At 40.2% G+C, this 20,822-nt stretch overlaps 1 protein-coding gene across 1 annotated transcript in view; it reads left to right on the top strand.

Moving 5' to 3' along the window:
• The window catches only part of LOC146626741 (rho-related GTP-binding protein RhoN-like), a 32,745-nt gene extending 15,646 nt beyond the window's left edge, over positions 1-17,099 (top strand). Inside the window, exons 3-5 of the mRNA XM_085360772.1 lie at positions 7,546-7,655; positions 11,781-11,915; positions 16,845-17,099. Coding sequence (XP_085216898.1) covers positions 7,546-7,655; positions 11,781-11,915; positions 16,845-17,099 — 500 coding nt within the window. The remainder of the gene's footprint in view (positions 1-7,545; positions 7,656-11,780; positions 11,916-16,844) is intronic.
• Positions 17,100-20,822: the final 3,723 nt, after the last annotated feature.

The following is a 20,822-nucleotide window of genomic DNA, read 5'->3' as shown; positions in this document are numbered from 1 at the left end:
TCTTCTCCTTGCAGCTTTTGTAGTGTGAGCTGTTTTTTTTTTTTTTTTATTGATTTACACTCAACAGCCACTTTATTAGGTACACTTTACTAGTACTGGGCTGGACTCTGCTTTTGCCTTTAGAACTGACTTAATTCTTCAATCGACAACGTGGAAACATTCCTCTGAGATTTTGGCCTGTTTTCACTCGACAGCATCGCTCAGCTGCTGCAGATTTGGTGGCTGCACCTCTGAATTCAGCTCTTGTTTGAGAGGTTTTGACATGGAGCATCCCCCTATACATCCCCCATCTACACCACCACCACTAGCATGAGGCACTGGTGCAAGGCAGGATGGATCCATGCTTTCATGTGCTTTACATCAAATTCTAATCCTACCATTCAAATGAGACCAGGCAATGTTTTTTGAATCTTCTGTAGTCCAATTTTGGTGAGCCCATGTGAACTGTATGATGCTGTGTCCCATCTGTTTCAAGGTTTATTTGTTACGCGTTCAGAGATGCTCTTCTGCAAACTTTTTGGTTGTAACAAGTGGTTATTGTAGTTCTAGTTGCTTTCCTATCAGCTCAAAGCAGCCTCGGCAGTCTTCTCCAACCTCTGGCATCAATCTGTATTCTTTGTAAACCCTTAGTGTGAGAAAACTGTAGCAGATCAGCAGTTTCTGAAACAATCAGACCAGACCGCGTGGGCTTCTGATGCTGGGTTTGAACTTCAGCAGGTTCTCTTGATCGATTAGCTGGCTAATTATTTGCAGGTGTAACTAATCAGTTGGCTGGTGAGTGTGTCCTGTATGGGGTTGAACTGGATCAGAAGACATTAGTGATTAGTTATTTTAATATGTCACTTTCAGTTCTTCAAAATTGGAAAAACATATATGCAGCTGTAGCCCTACATCACCTTCCCAGGTCTGCCTCCTGTACCTTGAGGATATTTCCTGACAGTGTCATCTGCATCTCGTTGGAGTTCTCATTATCAATTAATAGCCAACGTTTTGATATTTATTAAACATCCAGATGTGATGCAAATAAAGAATCGTGTTTTAAATAGTCTCACAGCTCTGTGTAGTGACCACTTGACCCTATGGCAGCTTGTGCGCACTCAGATTTTTCAAAGCGTTTTGTAGAGTTTGACTGAGAATCCTTCCTAAAATGTAAAATTCAAGCAGCATCAGAAGATTTTTTAGAAGGACAAACATCTCGAAACAGAGAGAACAGCCAAAGGTGGAACACAAGTGGATTACATAAAATTACACGAGTGCTTGGAGAGTAAATGCGTATGAGTTACAAACAAAGAGGAAAAAAGGAAATGCAGATTTTTGTAGGCACCAAACATCAAAGCATGAAAACCTCATGTGGAGTCACAGCATGGTGCTGCTGTTTCCCAGACTGCTTTGCATCACTGTACCAAACATTATACATCAGCCACACATCTGAAACATACTGACATTTATTTTCTGTAGATTGTTTACATCCCAGAGTTTTCCATTTGTGGAAAGTGCATCTGGTAGTACATTTCGGGTCCAAGCTACATCTGCAAACTCTTCTTAGCTGTAAATGCAATTAAACATCCAAATCTTGTTCTGCATGATGGCTGAAGCCCGTGTACTCTGAATGCCTTAAATGACACTAACGTCGTTTCTTTGAGATTGCTAAATTCATGCAGTACCCCTGAGGCGTCGCATGTGTCTTTTATGAGTTTGATCAGAGGGTTTTACTCAGAGACAGATGGACTGATCTTGCTACAACAGCAGGAAACTCCCCATGAGGGGCATCATACTACAAGTCCCAGAGAGCGTCAGAAAAGCTCAGATCAATACACATTAGCCTCTGCTCGAGTGCTGAACATGGATTAGCTGACTTCATGGAACCTTGAAGCTTCCAGTGTCTGCATGTGTGTCTGTGTGTGTGTGTGTCAGCATGGACGGGACAGACAGCGCGATCAGCAATGCGCCCAATGATGTTTAAAAGATCCCAAAGCGCAAGTCCATCTTTTCAGACGAACTGCAAAAGTTGCAACTGCAAAAAAATTTCCCTTAATCTGGTATAACACTGACAGGTGATATGAATAACACTGATTATCTCTTCATCATGGCGCCTGTTAGTGAGTGGGATATATTAGGGAGCAAGTCAACATTATGTTGTTGGAGTTGATGTGTTGGAAGCCTGTAAAATGTGCAAGTGGAAGGATTTGTGCAGGTCTGAGAAAGACCAGATTGTGATGGTTAGACAAGTGGGTCAGACCATCTCCAACAAAGGAAAGAACAGTAAGGGAACTAGCATCAGGGCGTTCCGATCCAAAAAGTTCATGCTCGTTCTGATAAAAAGGTGTCAGAATACAGAGTCTATTGCAGTTTGTTGCACATGGGGCTGCATAGCTGCAGACCAGACATAGGTGCCCATGCTGATCCCTGTCCACTGCAGAAAGTGCCAACAGTGGACACGTGAGCATCGGAACTGCACAACGGAGCAATGGAAAAAGGTCGGGAAATGGTGGCCTGGTGTGATGAGTCTTGTTTTCTTTTACACATGGATGGCCGGGTGCATGTTAGTCGCTTACCTGAGAAACATGGGAAGAAGGCAAGCCAGCGGAGGCAGTCTGATGCTATGCACAATGTTCTGTTTGGAAACCTTAAGTCCTGCCATCCATGTGTACCGCCTACCTAAACATTATTGCAGACATTGGACGTCTCTTCATGGCCACAAAGCAAAAAAGGTTCAGGAATGGTTTGAGGCTTCCAAATTTAAACTGCATATAATGTTCAGCCATAATAAATGTCGTCACATTATGTTATTTCATATACAAGAAATAGCCACAAATATCATGCTTTTTGCTGCCTTACCATTAATTTATCCTACTGCTATGGATTGAAAGGATTTTAATGATGCCAGTAGCAATCTTTCTCGATTTGCTTAATAATTCCAATTCAATTTTCTTTCTATGGGAGATTAAAACGTTCACAGATTTTCAGCAACACAACAGTTTTATTATCTCTGAGTCAGAGCGGGGTTTAGAAAACCGTATAGAGAAGCAAGTTGGATGCGTTTCAGGTTTGCAAAAGGTTAGCGTCTATGAATTTGTTGTAATGGTTTTGCAGCTGTTAAAAAAAAATCAGAGCCAGAAAATAATATAAGGATTTGATAAGCCCGGCGGCATGTAATACTTGTGTAGCTGTGTTCAGTTTTGTTGTACAGAGTTGAACTGACAGGATGATTTCTGTGAGTTTGAACATTTGTTGGAAATATTTGGCATGATGCGAATGCACAAGCTAATGAAATCTGTAGAACTGGACAAGATGTTTTTAGAAGTTTTAATGCAGAAATGACAGTCCTAATCAAGAATCACAAAGGACTGACTGCTATAACAAGTATGCGATGCAAGGTTATTGCAGTTAATTTAAACTAACTACAAACTAAAACTAGATGTGAAAAGAAATTATTTGGTTTTGTCTGATGAAGGACATGTTTATTGAGGCTCTGGGTATCTACATGGCTGTGATTTAACTGTTTTTAAAATGTTATGTATTTTAATCGTATAATAATAATAATAATAAAAAACACGTAAACTAATAAAAAATAAACTAAAACAAGAAAATCCACTCTGGGAACCACCTGGAAAAAAAACTGAATCAAAAACAAAAAGTCAAAAGCCAAAATAAAAAAAAATAAAAAAAACTATATTAGCTCTAATGTGATGCTCACAATTTGCAATGCAGCAGCAAAGTGACCAATAAAAGCAAATTAAAACTACATTAAGCTAAGTTCTGATGAGAAAACTAGACAGAAACAGAAACTTTAACAGGAAACCTCAGAGGCACATGATATACATAAAGAAATACTGATATTACAGTGTTAAAAAACAAATGCCTAGATTATGATTTAAGTAAATAAAACAGTTAAAAGTGTAAAACATAAACCACCACCATTTGAACACATTTCTAAGTACACACTTTCCCCCCCCTCTAAACTGGCACTTGCTTGTCCAAACTTTGAGAACCCCTGATTCGCAGGAGGATCACTGCATTTTGTTTTATTTTCATTAACATCCCGACTACTTTGGAGTCAGAATTGTACGTCCTTTGGCATTTTGCAAGTCGGCATGAGTCTCAGTGATGGTACCTGAACAAAACACATTACTCTGCATAGTTGTAGCCTATATAGACCTGGTGTAAGAGGAACTGCTTACTGAGCATCTCTGCAAATGACTTCTTTTACAACATCTCATCCTACTGCCCAGAATGAGCGAGCAATATTTCATATAGAAAGTTTGAACTTGCATGCCTGTGTTTTTCTTGCTTCTCTTCACAGTTTTCTCTGTGACCTATATTTCTGCCACTGACACAAACCTAAAGGAGAAAACGGTGTCATAATCAAATAAGAAATATGTAAAAATGCAAAGGACCAACTGCAGAGACAAAGACTCAAACTTTTGCACTTTATGACTGCCATCTGATGCAGCTAAAGAACAGCCATCTCAGCTAGTACGCGTGCGAAGGGAGTCTGAGGAGGTTGTTCGATGGTTTATGGCAACTGTCAGATGCACTTCCATGCTCCCTCTCTTTCTTAAGCCCTGCTTCCATTAATCATCCTCATTTTCTGTGGACGTTAAAGACGTATCCTGCACCTGCAAAATGCTAAAGCACAAAAGGGGAAAGTGGGTGTGTGTGGTATGTGTGAAAGCTGGGGGCAGGAATTAGTCAAAGAGACAGGGGAGAAAATGGTTGTGCCCTTTAGTTTGACATTTTTGACCACAGCAACACATGTGCGCGAACACATTTTTGCTTTGGGGCCAAATTCTGACGGCGCAACACTAATGAGGGTAAATGTGTCTACTTTTTTCCTTTTTTTGCAGTCCTGTGTCTCCAGGTGTGAAGATGCTGTGTAATCAGAATTTGAAATGTCTTAGTTTTATGTTTTATCAACTATTATGATAAGATTTTAATCCTATAATTGAATTACTAAAATCCGTGAGCTAACATGAGGCTGCCCCCGCCCCAAGGATTTATTTCTAACAAGTAAAAGGTTAGATCCATTGTAAAATTGTCAATAAACAACCCACAAACAGAGCACATCTGCTCACCTAAACTTATAATGAGCAACGGTAGGCTACAAATAGTTCAAACAGGGTCCCCAAACTTTTAAAATTCTTCTCACTTTGAGTTTAACAACAACAACAACAACCTTTATTTATAGAGCACATTAAAAGCCTTAGGCATACCAAAGTGCTTTACAAAAAACAATAAAATAATACAGTTAAGAGCATTAATATCAAATATAATAAGAACAGCAGACAATGTTCACAGTAGAAAGCCACTAATAAAATGGACTGCAGCACATAGATTATAGCAGACCCAGTGCCGCATGATAGAGAACACCAAGAATGAAGGAATAGTAAAAAGTTAATGCAATAGGTCGCAGTTAACAGTCAGCATTTAACGGGTAGAGAAGGCAAGTTCAAAAAGATAAGTTTTAAGGCGTGCTTTAAAAGAAAAAATAGAATCAGACTCCCGAATGCCAATCGGGGGGCTGTTCCATAACTCAGGTGCAGCAAAGGCAAACGATCGATCGCCTCTAGATTTCAACCGAGATCTGGGCTGAACTAACAATAACTGCGAGGATGACCTTAAAGCCCTGGCAGGGACATAAGGGTTTAAAAGTTCCTTAAGATAGGTTGGTGCAGTATTATTGATAATTTTAAACGTAAGCAGCAAGATTTTAAATTGAATACGGTATTTGATAGGCAGCCAATGCAGCTCAGCAAGAACCGGAGTAATATGGTCAAACTTCTTGGTTTTAGTTAGAATACGTGCCGCAGCATTCTGAACTGTCTGTAATCTATGTAGAAGGGTAACATGGAGACCAGAATAGAGTGAGTTACAGTAATCTAATTAAGGTATTCTAATAGCACTAAATCAAACAGCACTCACTGCCAGCATTTATTTTCTCAAGACTGGATCGTTGACTCTCTGGCATTAATGAGAAGCAACTTTCCAGTTTCCAGCTGGTTCCGAATTCAGCAGCTCTGCTTCTTACTGGTTTCTGCAGACAGACTTCTTACCTACGCTGGCTTAGCTCCACTGGCTTCCTGTGCATTTCTACAATTGATTTTCAGATTTTAATGATCGCTTTCAAAGCTCGTCTGGATCTGGCCACAAGGTACATAGAAGAACCATTTTTCTAATAAGAGCATGCTCACGGCCTTAGATCATGAAGAGACCTTTGGATCTTCATTTCTAGCATGGTGGTTTACACTTTTGCCTGATAAGCAAAAGATCACCAAAGTTTGACCACTAAAGGACACACAAATCCAGTTGGGGGTAATGTCAGGAATGGCATCAGGTGTTTATTTTAAAAAATATTTTTTTAAAGGGATTCTTTTACCTGTGATGTCTTCTGTCGTCTGGTTATTATCCTTTAGTTGTCTTGCGAGCTGCCTGCTCCAGCCCTCCATATATCTGACTTATTTTTTAATTCCTTTTGTAATATGTGTGTGTTGGGTGGGTAATATTAAATCTTTCACTAATCCACTGCAGTGTGATGTTGTTGCCTGTGATATAGGTAAGAATACAGAACAATGTGAGGCAGGTTGTTAAATGAAATCAACAGTTTTTACCATGTCTAGTGCTTAAAGATCAGTAGCTCAATAGTGAAGTCATGATCATGCACATTGGTGCATCGGTTAGCACTTTGGATTGAGATTTAAAAAAAAATCTTGATAAATGTTTGATTTGATTGGTTGATAGTAGGTTAGTCTTGTTCTACTGACCTTCATAAGTGAAATACATTTCTTTCCCAGGACTGCGTATAGTTGGCTAACAGGCCAATATTTTTCAGTCATTTGAGTACAGAATGAGTCATAACACACGTTTAATTATTCAGGGTAAAAGTTGTAAACTTGTAACATGAATTAAATCCCACAAACTTCATTACTTTTCAATTTAAAAGTTGGGCTTTTTTTAAAAATAACTTCAAACGAGCCAAATTGATTTCTGTGCTTTGGCAGTTGTGTTGCAGAGGATTCGGTCGGGTTCTGTGGGAATTTTCTGTCAATGCATTTTTTTGTTACGTTGCCAAAGCTCTGTGCACGGTGACAAAGGCACCGAGTGCTGAAGACAATGACGGCGAGGGAGACCGTGCCTTTCTGTCTGGATAGGAATGTGTCCCCTTGCCCAGGTCACAACGCTCAGTTCAGTCTGGGCCCCCAACAAAAAAACGCACGCCACTCCATAAAAACATACCAGGTGACGCTTTGTTCGAGTCGTTCATTATATCGCTGTCACACGTCGGTCCCTTTGACTTATTCAAGATGGTCAGAGGCAGACCCGAGGACCCTGTGTTGCGAAAGCAATGAATCACACCCACTTGTAGTCATCTGCAGAGTGGGTAAGCTCATGGTAATTACATTTAATCACAGTGATTACCACTAAATGTGCTCCATAATGACTCTCCTTGTGATGATAAAAAAAAAGTAAACTCTTTGGAAAGTAACTAAATTACATATAATCCATCTGGAAGTGCCGTTCATGTCTGTGTATATTTTCTCCCTGCAGGTTCAGCTTACTATGACAATGTGCGGCCGTTAGCTTATCCTGACTCAGATGCTGTGCTCATCTGTTTTGACATCAGTCGACCGGAGACACTGGACAGCGTACTGAAAAAGGTCAGTGTCACGTTGTTAGATGTGTGAATGTGTCCTCTTTTTTTAATTTTAAGTGCATTTTGTCTCTAATTAGGGCAGTGTAGGTAAAGCAGCCATCTCATTACAATACTCACATTAAATATGCAGGTTGAAGAAGTCATCTCTTCTCTTTATACTGGAAATCGATTCCTCTATAGAGTGACTAGATCTACGTCATCAGAGATATACAGCTTCCAGCTTTCACCATCACATCTGTGTTCAAGTTAAGGCCACCATGTGTTCGTTCACTGATAACCTGATCCGTCAATCTACGATAGGGGAATAAAAAGGAAACGATGAGAAAACATTGCCAGCTGTAGAGGTGGAGACTGGGATAACATTTAAGGTTGGATAATGCTTTGTGAGAGGCATACGCGGACAAGCCAACACATGAGATACAGAGATTAATGAGGATATTGGGAATGAAGTGAGATTCTGGAAGAAAAAAAGATAGATAGCACGAACAAATGGTACAGAAGGGAAAAGGGGGAAGCGATAAAGACTCAAGTAGTGTTCATGTAGCAGAGCATTACTTTGAGAGAATAGTCGTTGTAAAAGGAAAATTAGAGGTTGCAAAAATTGCTTAGGCGGAAGGTTCTCAGAGATGTCAGAACAAAAAGTGCTGTGCACTTATTTGAGACTGAAAGCTTGCAAATGGAAAATACATTTAAAGCAAAGCAAACTGCAGAGAAACAAGACATGGCGGCAGATTGCCATAAAAAATTGAATTAGGTGCATGAGATCGTAGCAAAGGATAAGCTTTGTTTCTAAACTTTGGATAGAGTGACCGCTCGACATGTCACTTTGGCATCCCGTGCATGCATTGTAAGACCGGCACATTCACCGCGATTACTAAGGTCATTTGATAAGGTCAAAGTTGAATTTGGTTCTCAAGTGGACCCCCTGTAGACGTGAGAATTCGCTCGGCATTGGCAGATATGCGTTTTCGTCTGGTATTGATGAAGTCATTATAAATAATGGCACGGACGAGAGGAATGTGTCTTCCAAACAGAATCAATTAAACCCTTTTTCTCATGTTTTAAGAGGATTCCGGCTTTCAGGGGATTCATTTTTCCTGCTTTATTGATGGTGAAGAAATTGTTTTTTTTAATACTTCTTCTATCTGAGGCACACAGTTCCATCTGTGAGCACAGAAGCTCCAACAAAAAAAAAAGTTGGCTTAAGAGAACGTAGCTAAAACAGCTTGTGTTAGAAAACGCATGAACTCAGATGCACCTAGGTCCACTATAAGACATGATGAAGAGATAATTAATTTGAACCGTGGATCAAACAGGCAAAAATGAGCATAATGGGTTCACCTCTACCTGACTGCTGTGGTATGTGCACGTTCTTGGTTTGCACACAGTGAGAAAGTGAGGAAAGTAAAAACAACAACCTCCGTTTTTCTTTTTTGATAAACCAGCGCCTCGGCTCCAACAGCTCGCATTCTGCCTCTTTGTGCTGCTTACCAATTCTTAACATTAACACAGACAATAAGCCGCTCTTCCCATGGGCCCTTTGTGACTCATCTAAATTGCTGCTGTTCACCAGTTGCATGCGGTTTGGCACAGGGTCCTATTGAAAGGCAACAGCTCACTCTGCACAACGGCGCGCTAGAGCCCGTAACAGCAGCGACGCAGGCATCCAGGAGAAAAGATCTCTTTGTAAGGGAGAACAAATGGAGCAACAGTGCTCAAAGCAGTCGCCTCTGCCATGGTGTGAGGAGATAATGAAAGGAGTCTCGGAGAGAACGAGAGCGATAGAGAGAGTTTAATAGCTTGAGTCATATTTTGGCCTGCAATGAGAATTGTCTGTCTCGGTCTTTATACAGCATTTATGTCCATGAGCATTTCCCTTTTTTCCCCCCTCTTCTATCCTTTGATTTGTTGATTGCAGTTTTCAAATACACGATGGAAAATTTAAGACATGGAGTGATATAAATTCCAGTTTCAGAGCAGTGAACAACAGTGCCAGTGTTTCATTTTAATGGTACAGTAAGCCAGAAAATACTGGTGATTGTGTGGGTGTTGCTCCAGCCTTCAACTTCAAGATTTACACATTTTTGATGATGTAGTGTTATAAAGTCTTAATATTTTACTTCCAGTGAGCCAAACTTTCTTGGAATTTTTTAAGTGATCGTGAGTTGTAGTTCTCTGGACTTGCAAAGTTTGTTTTTTTTACTTTGCCTGCTTTTTAATTCATTTTCAGTTCAGGCTGTGTAACAAAACTTTTTCAGAGGATTTTTTTTAAAGCTATAAAAACTCAAAGGATGAACCACAGTGTTATATCTACATACCGCAGAAAAGCAAAGAACCAATTTTAAATTATATCTTTAGGCACTTTACTAGTGGCCTGTCACAAAAACACATAATTTGTTCCCGTTTCCTTCATTGAATAAACAAAACAGGCATAAAATAACATATTTGCACCAACAAGTTGTTTCCCAAAGAGCTATTAGCCAAAAACGTGGCATGTTGCAGTATGACATGAGAGATGCTTCTACATCTACTGGTCACTGAAGCCCCATCAGAAATGGTCTCAGAGGAAGTGTGGCTGTCAAGAAGCTATTATTAAGGAAGGGAAACTTAGAAAGTTAGAGGTATGCCACATTACACTTGACTGAAAGTCAGTGGCATCAGGCCTTATGCCATGATGAATCCAACTTTGAAATATTTGGTTGTCAATATGTACAGAGGAGGTAAATATCAAGTGTCTATGGCCCCTGTGTTGGCTTTGAAGAGCTTTGAATGTCCTTCAAGAAGAACAGAGAATACATATAATCCTCAAAATATTATTTGGTCATACCAAAAATCCTAGAATTCTAAATAAATGGTACGAGCTGGTGCTTTTCCATGAAGAGCTCTAAAAGTCAGAACCAGAATCTTAAAACTGACAAATATTTGTACTTTCCATCAAATATGAAGAAAGGTATCAGGTAAATAACCCGGAATAGAATAAGTTGTTTTCTATGTTATTCGTTTTGTGTTGTAAAATCATTGCAGTGATTGGCTGTACATGAGTATAACAGGTATCATATTTGCTCTTTTTGATTTCTTTTATTTGGTACATTAGAACACAGAGGAATGATATCGGTAACATCTTTATTTTATTTTATTTTTATTTAACATTTCTTTAACCAGGAAGATCCCACTGAGATTAAAAACCTCTTTTTCAAGGGAGACCTGGCCAAGATAGGCAGCAGCAAGTATCTCATAGTTACAAAAATCACGCAATTAAACACAGGCAAGAAGAACACACATATAAAAAAACCCCATTAAAATTCAATTAAAATGATGAGCAAACTAATTGAGATAGTTTGTGAATATTATTAAGTTATTTTTTAGAAATTCATTTTATTATTATTATTTTAGATTTTAGTGTTTCTTTTACAGTTTTTATATGACCAGCCTGTCAGTTCCACATTTTGAATGCCATTAATCTGCAGTCTGTTAATCTGCAAAGAGACTACACAGATAAACTAACTGAATATCACTGCAGCACGGTGAGAAGTTAAACTGCTGGACAGCAGATTTGCAGATGGGATTAAGGCCCTCTCAAGGCAGGAGATAAGAATTTATGACCTGATGGAAAGGAACTGCTCCCAAGTCAAATAAATCTCAATTCAGCACCTCATTTATGAGCATTTTAATAATTGTAGACTGTTCCCACATGTCTGCATACACGGGCATTTTTTAAGCTGTGAACTAGGCGCCTTCATTCCAATTATGGAGCTCTTAAAGCTACAATTTAAAAATGGTAATTTAGAGAAAAATGTGCTTTGGAAATAGTTTGAGGAAGATTTTTTTTCCTCCTTTTCTCCAGTTCAGAGAGAAAGGACTTGACAAGCCTGCAAACAAATCTTACCTAAAATCCACCCAGCCTTATTTCCAAACCGTATTTACCGACATCAACAGTGCGTTCGCTTCAACCAGGTCCTAAAATCTTATGAAAGGCTTCCCAGAAGAGCATATTAGTAAGACGTTAATGTCCAAGGTTTTCAAATGAGATGCAACTATGAACATAGTGCTCAAGTACTCAGAATACTCTCGTACTGTAGCATAATAGAGGTCATGTACACTGATATATGTTTGTCTCTCTGATGCACAGTGGCAAGGTGAAACACAGGAGTTCTGCCCCAATGCCAAAGTGGTGCTTGTCGGCTGCAAGTTGGACATGAGGACGGACCTCAACGTCATGAGAGAGCTTTCCAAACACAGACTCATTCCTGTCACACATGAGCAGGTGAGGAGTTCACAGAAAGCACCGCTCGCCTCTAAAATTTGAATGGAAATTAGCTGCTTGCCTTTTTCTGTACCCCGACAGTGCTGCAGAAATGCTGCCCGTGAGCAGTTGGTTTTTAAGAAAATTATAACTTTAAGAATATGCATGACGTATAGTTTCAAATGCACAGTTCATTGCGGTTTTCAGCTGCAGTGACATTTATTCGCCTGTAGTAGAAATTATATGGTATCAGCACAGACAAAGGCACCTATTACTTTCCTCCCTTGTGCACACAGGCAAATATTTTTGAAAGTGCATTTGAAGAATGAGACTTGCGTCAGATCATAACTTCCACAAATGTGAAAGCACAACGACTATAAAGGAGCTGGAACTGAAGGAAGAAGAAGACAAACAGCAGGATGTGCGATGATACGATTGTTTTGTTTGTGTCTTGGAGCAATGAGCAGCGGCACGCATGAATTTTAATAGCTTATTTTCATGTAAATGTGAATTTGCTCTCCTTGGCAGCCTTTTGTCAACAAATTAATATTTTCCCACATCTCTGACAAAGCAAAGGTAACGACCTGTATTGTCCTGTCAATAATGACATCAAAATTGGTTCATCACAACCTCAGATTCGTTTCTTGTTATATATATTTTGCTTTGGCTCAAAATTCATAGAGGCTTCTTATTGGACCGAAACATCAACATATTTTTTTTAAGACGTTACTGCAGCTATGCAGGTCATTTAACATGTCTTTTAATACATATATATTGAATTATTTACATCCATACGTAATCATTTTTTAGTGTTAATAGCATAGCAACCAGATAACAGTGAAAAAACAAAGGCTGAGTAATGTGCTTGTACGCCAACTGAGGATTGGTTTTCAAAGGCCTCCAAGTGATGCCTGCTGCACAAAACACTGGACTCAAGTGGTGGGCACTCAAGAGGGCAATCCAATGTAGCCCAGCCATCTGTTGCTTGCCTTTAGACACTCACTATAGGACGTTCTGATGTTTTGGGTTTTGAGGGGTTTTGTTTGGACAACAGCCCCTCAACCAGATGCCATTTGCCTCAGGAGAACCTGTTAGAGGCACGTTGCCCCAGACAATATTGCTCATGGGCTGAGTTGGGCATGCAAGCCCCATCCACTGCTACAAATTAGTGATTTTTGTGATTGAAGCTATTCATTTACCATTTATTTTATGTTCCTGCCCTTATTGCTATGGCCCTGAGCCGTTTCTAGCGGCTGAAGGAATAAAACGCAAGGGGCAGAAAGAGCTTCATCTGCAGGGTGTCCAGGTTCACTGTCAGGATTGGTGCTCTCATTTAAGCTTTCTTCCACAATCCCACACAGATGAAGTGTTTCATGCATGTCCCTGGGTCTCTGGGTCTGACTTGGGAGGGGACTCTAGTGCAGACCTAGAGGATGATGGTACAGTGAGCCGAGATTAGTCTGAAGCCAGGGCCCAGACCTGGATAAGCAGTATAAAAAGGATGAAGGGATGGATCAAGTATTGTTAATCCATATTTATTGGTTGTAATAAACATTACATTTGATATGGCCCTATAATTAAAGGTCTTATGATGGTCCTTAATGTTGCTGATTTTATATCTGTGCTGAAGACTTCTAGAGTGAAACAACGGATAAAAATGTGGTAGGGGACAGGTTTTTGATTGCCTAAGTAATTCTTGAAAGTGCGGTTTCTTAGTGGACCCTATTTAAAGAGCTGCACTGTAAACAGACTGAAACAAGCCGGGAACTTTACGTTTCACCCACTTGACCAACTGATGCGAACCCCAGGGGAGAGCGCAGTCAGCAGAACAAACCGCAAACCAACTGTGTCACTGTTGCTGTAATTGGCTTAAGGGCGTCAAAATAAACACTTGAAGTGCTGGAGCGTTTCCAGTATTACAAAAATAATACAGCTCGAGCCTTTAATATTTTTCACACGAGCAGAAGTAATGTCGCCCCATATGGCAGCTAGATGCTGCTTCAATATGGTGCATCAGTAGCACCGAAGGCTGAACACCTACGCTTTCATTTGTTGTACATTTTCCAAGGAAATTGCATGATCAAAAAATAAAGAAATAATGTGACTCAAACTCAGGATGACAGAATGAAAATGTTTTGTTTTGCTACCTAAATCACTAGAAAGCACTGCTGGAAAACAGGTGAGCAAAATAGTACTACATATGAAGCCGAAGCTGTCCAGATGTGAAATGGGGCTAAACCTTTGAGGGAATAAAGTTTTTGCAACTGCAAAGAAAGGCTTTGAATATTTCATAGTGTGGGGGATATTCTCCGTATGCCCTGGCTAGCAATCAGCTATCAGACCTCAGAGGTTGCAGGCTTTTATTAAGAGGGAGGTGTTAGTGCACATGACCAAGTGCAGTGTTCTGCCATCCACAGAAGCAGGGAAGGGATCGTCTAGTAGCATGTGACAATTGCTTACAATAACAAATATTTAGAGAATACTTTTAAAAATGTCCACTGTGTCTGCACTCAGAGTAATGAGTGGCTTTTAAAAATGTTGTGCTTTATTTTATTTCATTGGGTTACACAAGGCTTTCCACAGAATTCTAGTGGTTCAATGTGGTTTAAGGACATCTAAGAATAAATAAATAAAATAAAGCATAGTTTCCACTACATGACCCATCTCTCATCCACACACAAGGTTTTGTATGTTTTTAGCTCTAAGTACTAGCTCTCAGCAGCTCTTTAGGTGAGTCAGTTGCTTTTGGATGACAAACAAACATAAACTAAGCTGTATTTCAAAGCTACACTACACGGCATTTTTATAGTAACAGAAAGAAGTGACTGGATGTATTGTGAAGGCTGTTTTTTGCCTTGAAGCGTGTGCACCAAATCTTAGAACATGCTTTCAAACTATTCTTCTCTCAAGCCATTGTCCCACGGGAACTCTGTATGATATTTCGAGAATGAAGTTGAGATGCATGTGAACACAGCAGGCCACTGTTAAGGTCAGATCTTTATGCAGTACTCAAAAAACTCAATTCGGTTTAGGTGAGGGATGGTGATTGAGTTGAGATTGCGCGCGGTAGTCACATGATGCACACTCGCTCGTTGTGAATTCTCAGGACAATTTAAAAAATGTTGCTCTTGGGGAGCTTAAAGGGTAAAGCCTGTTTATTGGTGGGTCTGTTTAATATGTCTGGCATATATGTCTGCCTGGTAGCATCTGTGCATGTTCAGGTTTGAAGGGCGTAAATAAAAATGCTTAGTGTTAGAGTCACACTGGGACAAAGAGTGGTTGGAAATGGCAGCACGAACAAAATTACTGCAGCTGTTGCCTTTAAGATGGTTTCTTAAGAAGATGGGAATAACATCAACAAACACTTGCAGTCTTTAGTGCATTAAGGTGACAGAAAAACTCCAACAAGACTGATTCAGTCTGCTATCAGTCTGCAACTTGACACAATTCAATCTGCTTTAAAAAATTCAATCCTGATGTAGTTCATGCAGGATGGTGATTTAACTGTAAAGTGCCATAAGTGCTCAGCGACATTGCTGTTATAAAGGAATATAACCACAATACAACCAGTTGGCAGCCAGTTTAATCGAGCCCCAATTATCAAAGAGACACATATATTATAAATTAGATGGCAGTTATTTGCAAATATTTGCCAATCTGTCGGAGAATGACTGCAGTCAGTCCAAGTGGAACTGCAGTTGTTTGGTGACTGTGGTCTCCCGCAGTTTGAGGCTGTGGGATTCTGAAAAATCAGCACTCGGTCTCAAAGTGTGAGGTGGAAAAAAAAAATCAGTACAATCATCCGGAAACCACCGTGCTATTTTCCCTCTGCTGTGACTGACTGACATTAAGTAAATGCAGAATGAGTGAAAACAGCCAAAATGACAAATCATAAAACGGTACTTGCCAACCTGCTTTGCATATATCCATAGGTTTATTTTATACTATTTCCAAACTGTGTGTCTCACATTGAAATGTTATGATGAAATGCATGCAGATGGGGCCAAACGACATGCTCGTAGGCAGGAGGCCGTAAACACAAAAAGCAAGCCTTTATAAAATAAACACAAGATAACACTGCAAGGAAACACACAAGGCACAAACAAAGCTAGAACACAGTATGGCACAACAAGGTACTTGGTCAAAATGAGGCTTTAAATAGATACAGAAGGTAACTGGGTTGAGTGGACACACTGGGTAAAAAGACAGCTGAAAGTAATAAAGGAAGTAAAACTAAATACAAGACACAACCTGCAAAAGCCTACCAGAATAAAGCTAACAGAGACGTATTAACAGAGATGCAGACTTAAAAGACTCAAAAGGATTCTAGATTAAAACTAAAACCTCATCTTAGTTTTATTTACTAGAAAAAGTGATATGAAGCAATTGCTGTGTTATTCCTTGTGATGGTGTAATAGTGTCAGCCATATGTAGTAAATACTAGTTGCGTGTGTGACTGCACTCAGATTGGAGCCACTCAGACACGAACCCAGTAAGAATGATTAGCCGGCTACAGCTCGCCTCTGCAGGGTGAAGTGTTATACTATTAACTCATTGTTCTGGTTTTCTGACCCACAGCTTCGTTTAGCTTTTAGCACTCTTATGAACCTTTTTTGGAAAAGCAGCAGGAGGCAGAAAATGTTTTCAGTGAAAAAAAAAAAACTAAATTTTTTTAAAGGCAGATAGAGAGCTGGGAACTAACTATTGAAGGCGCTGTAACATAAAGCTGCAATAGCCACGGATTTCCCTCTAGAGACGAAAATCAAACGAGAAGGAGGCTGAATATTAGATGGAACCTAAAATGTGGTAACATTACAGCTCATTAAGAAGTAATAATATATCAGTTGTGTGTTTACATCTTGTTTTGCAGTGTTCAAGTGGTCAAAACATCAATTTTAAGTCTTGGCTTTTCATTTTTAATCCTGACTAACTCACATTCTGTGCTTTTAGGGAACCACTTTGGCGAGGCAGATTGGCGCCGTGGCCTATGCAGAGTGCACCTCAAAGTATTCGGAGAACAGCGTCCGCGATGTATTTCACGTCACCACCCTGGCATCTGTGTCCAACATTCATCGGCCTCAGCTCAAACACGCCGGATCACGCCACGGCCTCAAGCGGGTTTCCCAGCAGCCACCTCGGACTGAGATTCACGAGCGTCCGCCTGCCATTAGAAAGGACCGAGCCAAAAGCTGTGTGCTCATGTAGGACCAGAACCTACCTGCTGCCTGATCTGTGTGTGTGTGTGGGTGTGTGTGTGTGTGTGTGTGTGCTGACGGAGCATGCCACACATGAACTTAACTTATTGGTGAATTGTTGTCAGATTCTTTGCACTGCATAAAGGACGATGTGATAAAAGCGAGAACGGATGCTATCCTGAGGAGGTCTTTGAAGGGTTGTTTGTCCATTTTTAGCAAAACTCTGCTTTTTACTTTTCTTTGTGGCTGTGCGCTCATCAGGGGAGGACATCGTAGCGGCAAAAGCAAATTTCTTTAACGCTTGTACCTGAACAAGTGGACAAAAAAACAGATAAATTAAAAACAAGACACAAAATAGTGCATAGGGAGATGAAAAGGAAAAAAAAATATATTTGAAAGATCGTCTTGCAGGAAGCAGCGGTAACCGTGCTGGTGTTGACCTCTATTATTGTTGTTTCCTGTTTTGAAATGCTCCTCTGTCTTCAAGTGTTTAAGCAAATGAAGCACAATACGATGCACGCAAAGCGCTCTGAGAAGTCTGTAAATGTCAGGGAATGAACTCTGCTCTCCCCGCTGTGCATAACAAATTAAAAATGAAAATCTGGACTCGTGGGCTGAGATGACACTAATTTTCTTAAACCACAAGTGCTTTTAATATTGAAAAACGAAATAATCACTCACCACATAATATTGTTGTGCTGTGTAATTACTGTTGTTCAAATAATCAACACTGGAAAGGAACGTCACAGAGGGCGTTGAGATGAATATTATGTTGTACATGTGATAATGAAATAAAAAAGAATCGTCTCTGCTAAGTGTTGGAAGATCTTTAATGTGACATATTCATCTGCTGGATGCTTGTCAAAGCTAAGAAACTGCACCTCAGTTTCAAGACATTTTCTTGCCCAGACAAGAAAATATCTCTCTGAAAAATAAAAAATCATTCTGCCTGCAAAGATGTGGCTTTAAATTTGAAAAAGGTGAAAAATAATAAATGAGACAAAAAGTACACACAGTGCTTCGGAGCAGCGCAGACCCACAAAACCTGCAAATCCTACATTTCTGTAATCATGGGTCTGTGATCGTGGCAGCAGCTCTGTGAAGCAGTACTTCAGCACAGCAGTGCTTTCAGTTAAATGTGAACATGCTGACTTACCTGTATGTCGGTGACCTGTCATGTAAATGGACTGGTGCCTTTCGACTCTGTTAAGAATTCAAAGCTCTTTCTACTGCAGGTCTCATTCCCACACAATCACAAATAGATTCATTCTTTTATTTATGCTTACATGCACTCGCACTCTATCGGGGGCAACTCTGGGTTCAAGGATACTTCGGCATGTGGACTTTCCAAATGGTAGATGAACCTCTGCCACCTGAGCCACAGCTGTACAGTAGTGCTGCTCATCTACAGAAAGACCACCTATGACAATTTGATGTCAGCAGGAAGTTTCTTGGGTAACCGTTCAAATGGTGTGGGCAACTCGGTCGTGGGTTGTCCCAGCGCTTCGCACACTTTCATCACACACGTGCAACTCAAACGCTCCTTGTGATCCTTTTTCACTGCGGTGTCTCCTAACCAGTCTGCTGCGTGCTCTGTTACTTTCTACTACCTCCTCTCCGGGTCCCAGCATGCTACCGAAAGGTACTTGTGAGATATTGCAGTCTGGATCAAACTAGTGGACCAATCATGCAGTTTGCAGAGCAAACAGAACAGAAACGGACTACTCACATTTCCAATTGCATATTGTTAAGTCATGGTAAAACAATGGCTCTGACCTCCACATTTAGATAAAAGTCACCTTCTCACTCCAAGGTATAAAGAAAAAACATGGTCTCATCAATGTTTGTCCATGTTTGTGACTTGTGAGTGCAGATCAGTGAATAACCACACAGTATAACATGAATTTAAAGTGTAACCCGAATGTTTTCTCAAACAAGTTTGATTTGAAACAGTTACTGGAGTGGTTTTAAAAAGGTCTTGACTAAAAGAGGCATTAATAATGAAAACCTTGGTGTTTGTACACTAAATAAAATATCAGTAGTCTAATTGCTGACTCCTTAATGGCAGCAGCTATTAGAAACCTACATTAGTCTGAAATTCAGTGGCTATTTTGCACACACTTATACAAAAAGTTGAAATATATATGTAACATGAATACACTGTATTTCCTGAACGTAAAGAAAAAAAAATAATGCAGTTGGTTTTGCTGCTTTTATGAGCCTTGTAGTCTGACCTTTAACTGTTACTTTTGTTCCATTTTGTTTCCTGCCACCATGGATAAGGCCCCACAGCAACTCTCTGCCTGTGCGAGTACAGCAAAGTGACATTTTGCGGCATCACTGCCATGTTGCCACGCAGGGAGCGTTAGGTCACTCCACACGCTAGAGGCCAGGCCGGTGCAAACACCCTGTCGGGGGGAGATGATGTCCACACCAACGAACGGAGAGAAGAAAATCTGCTCAGTAAACTCTTGTATAATGATTCTCACTAATACGATGTAATTCTAAATAGAGTACATATGTAAATATAGTTACAATACTGGTATAGGTGTAGTAGTTTCATGCAGTATTGTCCTGTGGCGGCTGGACTCTGCCGGGGCTGCCCTTTATCACTGACTCTTTACATAACTTATATGGACAGATTTTCTAGGGATAGCAAAGGCAGCATTGAGTTCCCAGTTTGGTGGCCTCTGTATTACTTCTTTGCTTTGTGTGGAGGATGAAAGCTTGCTGGCTTCAGCAAATGCTGATCAGCTCATGCTGGGAGTGCAAAGTGGCTGACAGCAGAATTAGCACTTCCAAAAATGAGGCCATGGGTTTCAGCCTGAAAAGGGTGGAGCTCTTTCTCCAGGTTAGTGAGGAGCTCACCATCACATGTTGGAGTTCAAACATCTTGAAGTCCTATTCATGAGTGAGGGGAGGTTGGAGCAGTACCTGCAATGATATTGATGCTTTACCAGCTTTTGTGTGGTGAAGAGAGCTGAATATGCTGCTCCTCCAAATTAAAAAGGGCCCAATTACGGTGATTCTAGTAATCTGATTCGATTTCCTCCTGGACATCTCACAGGTGATGTGTATGAGCATACCAGGAGAAGACCCTGAGGCAATCTCAGGACATGCTGGGAAGATTATGTCTCTTGACTGGCTTGGGAATGCTTCAGTGTCCTTGCAGAAGAGCTAGCGGCGTCTGGTTAGTGCTGCCGCTGTGACCGAGACTCGGATAGAAGGCTTGTTAGAATAATAGCATAAAAAGCGAGTAGTTTCTTTTATAATAGAAGGACCATGAGTAAACAGGAACTAATTAGATTATAATTTCGACTACACCAGCGAAAGCACCCCTCAAGGATCAGTAAAATCAAGTGTCAGCCTTTGCTGCTGTTTCTTTGATGCTGCACTCAATGTGAACGACGTCACGTAATAGGCTCTCCAACCTCTCGGCTGAAGTGAGTAAACATATTTAGCAAACAGTCATCTCTCCTGTCCTTGCAGCCTCACCTGGCTCTGTAACATTCCCAGAGGTGGGAAATAACAAAATGCAAATACTTTGTTACTATGCTTAAGCGAATTTTCAACCATCTGTACTTTACTTGGCTATTTATTTTTCAGATTTTTTTTTTACTTCCTAGATTTAAGAATAAATATTTTCTACTCATTATTTTTAAACACCTTGTTCCTTTAAATCCTTTCGGTGTAACACTACTTCCTGGACATACTTTCCAGTTCCTCCTGGGGA

Source organism: Diplotaxodon limnothrissa, linkage group LG8 (genome assembly GCF_057381915.1).
Source record: "Diplotaxodon limnothrissa isolate DT_005_m linkage group LG8, D_limnothrissa_male_GT1.1, whole genome shotgun sequence".
Taxonomy (NCBI): Eukaryota; Metazoa; Chordata; class Actinopteri; order Cichliformes; family Cichlidae; genus Diplotaxodon; species Diplotaxodon limnothrissa.
The sequence above is the reverse complement of the archived record's forward strand: the minus strand, read 5'-3'. Positions and strand labels throughout refer to the sequence as shown.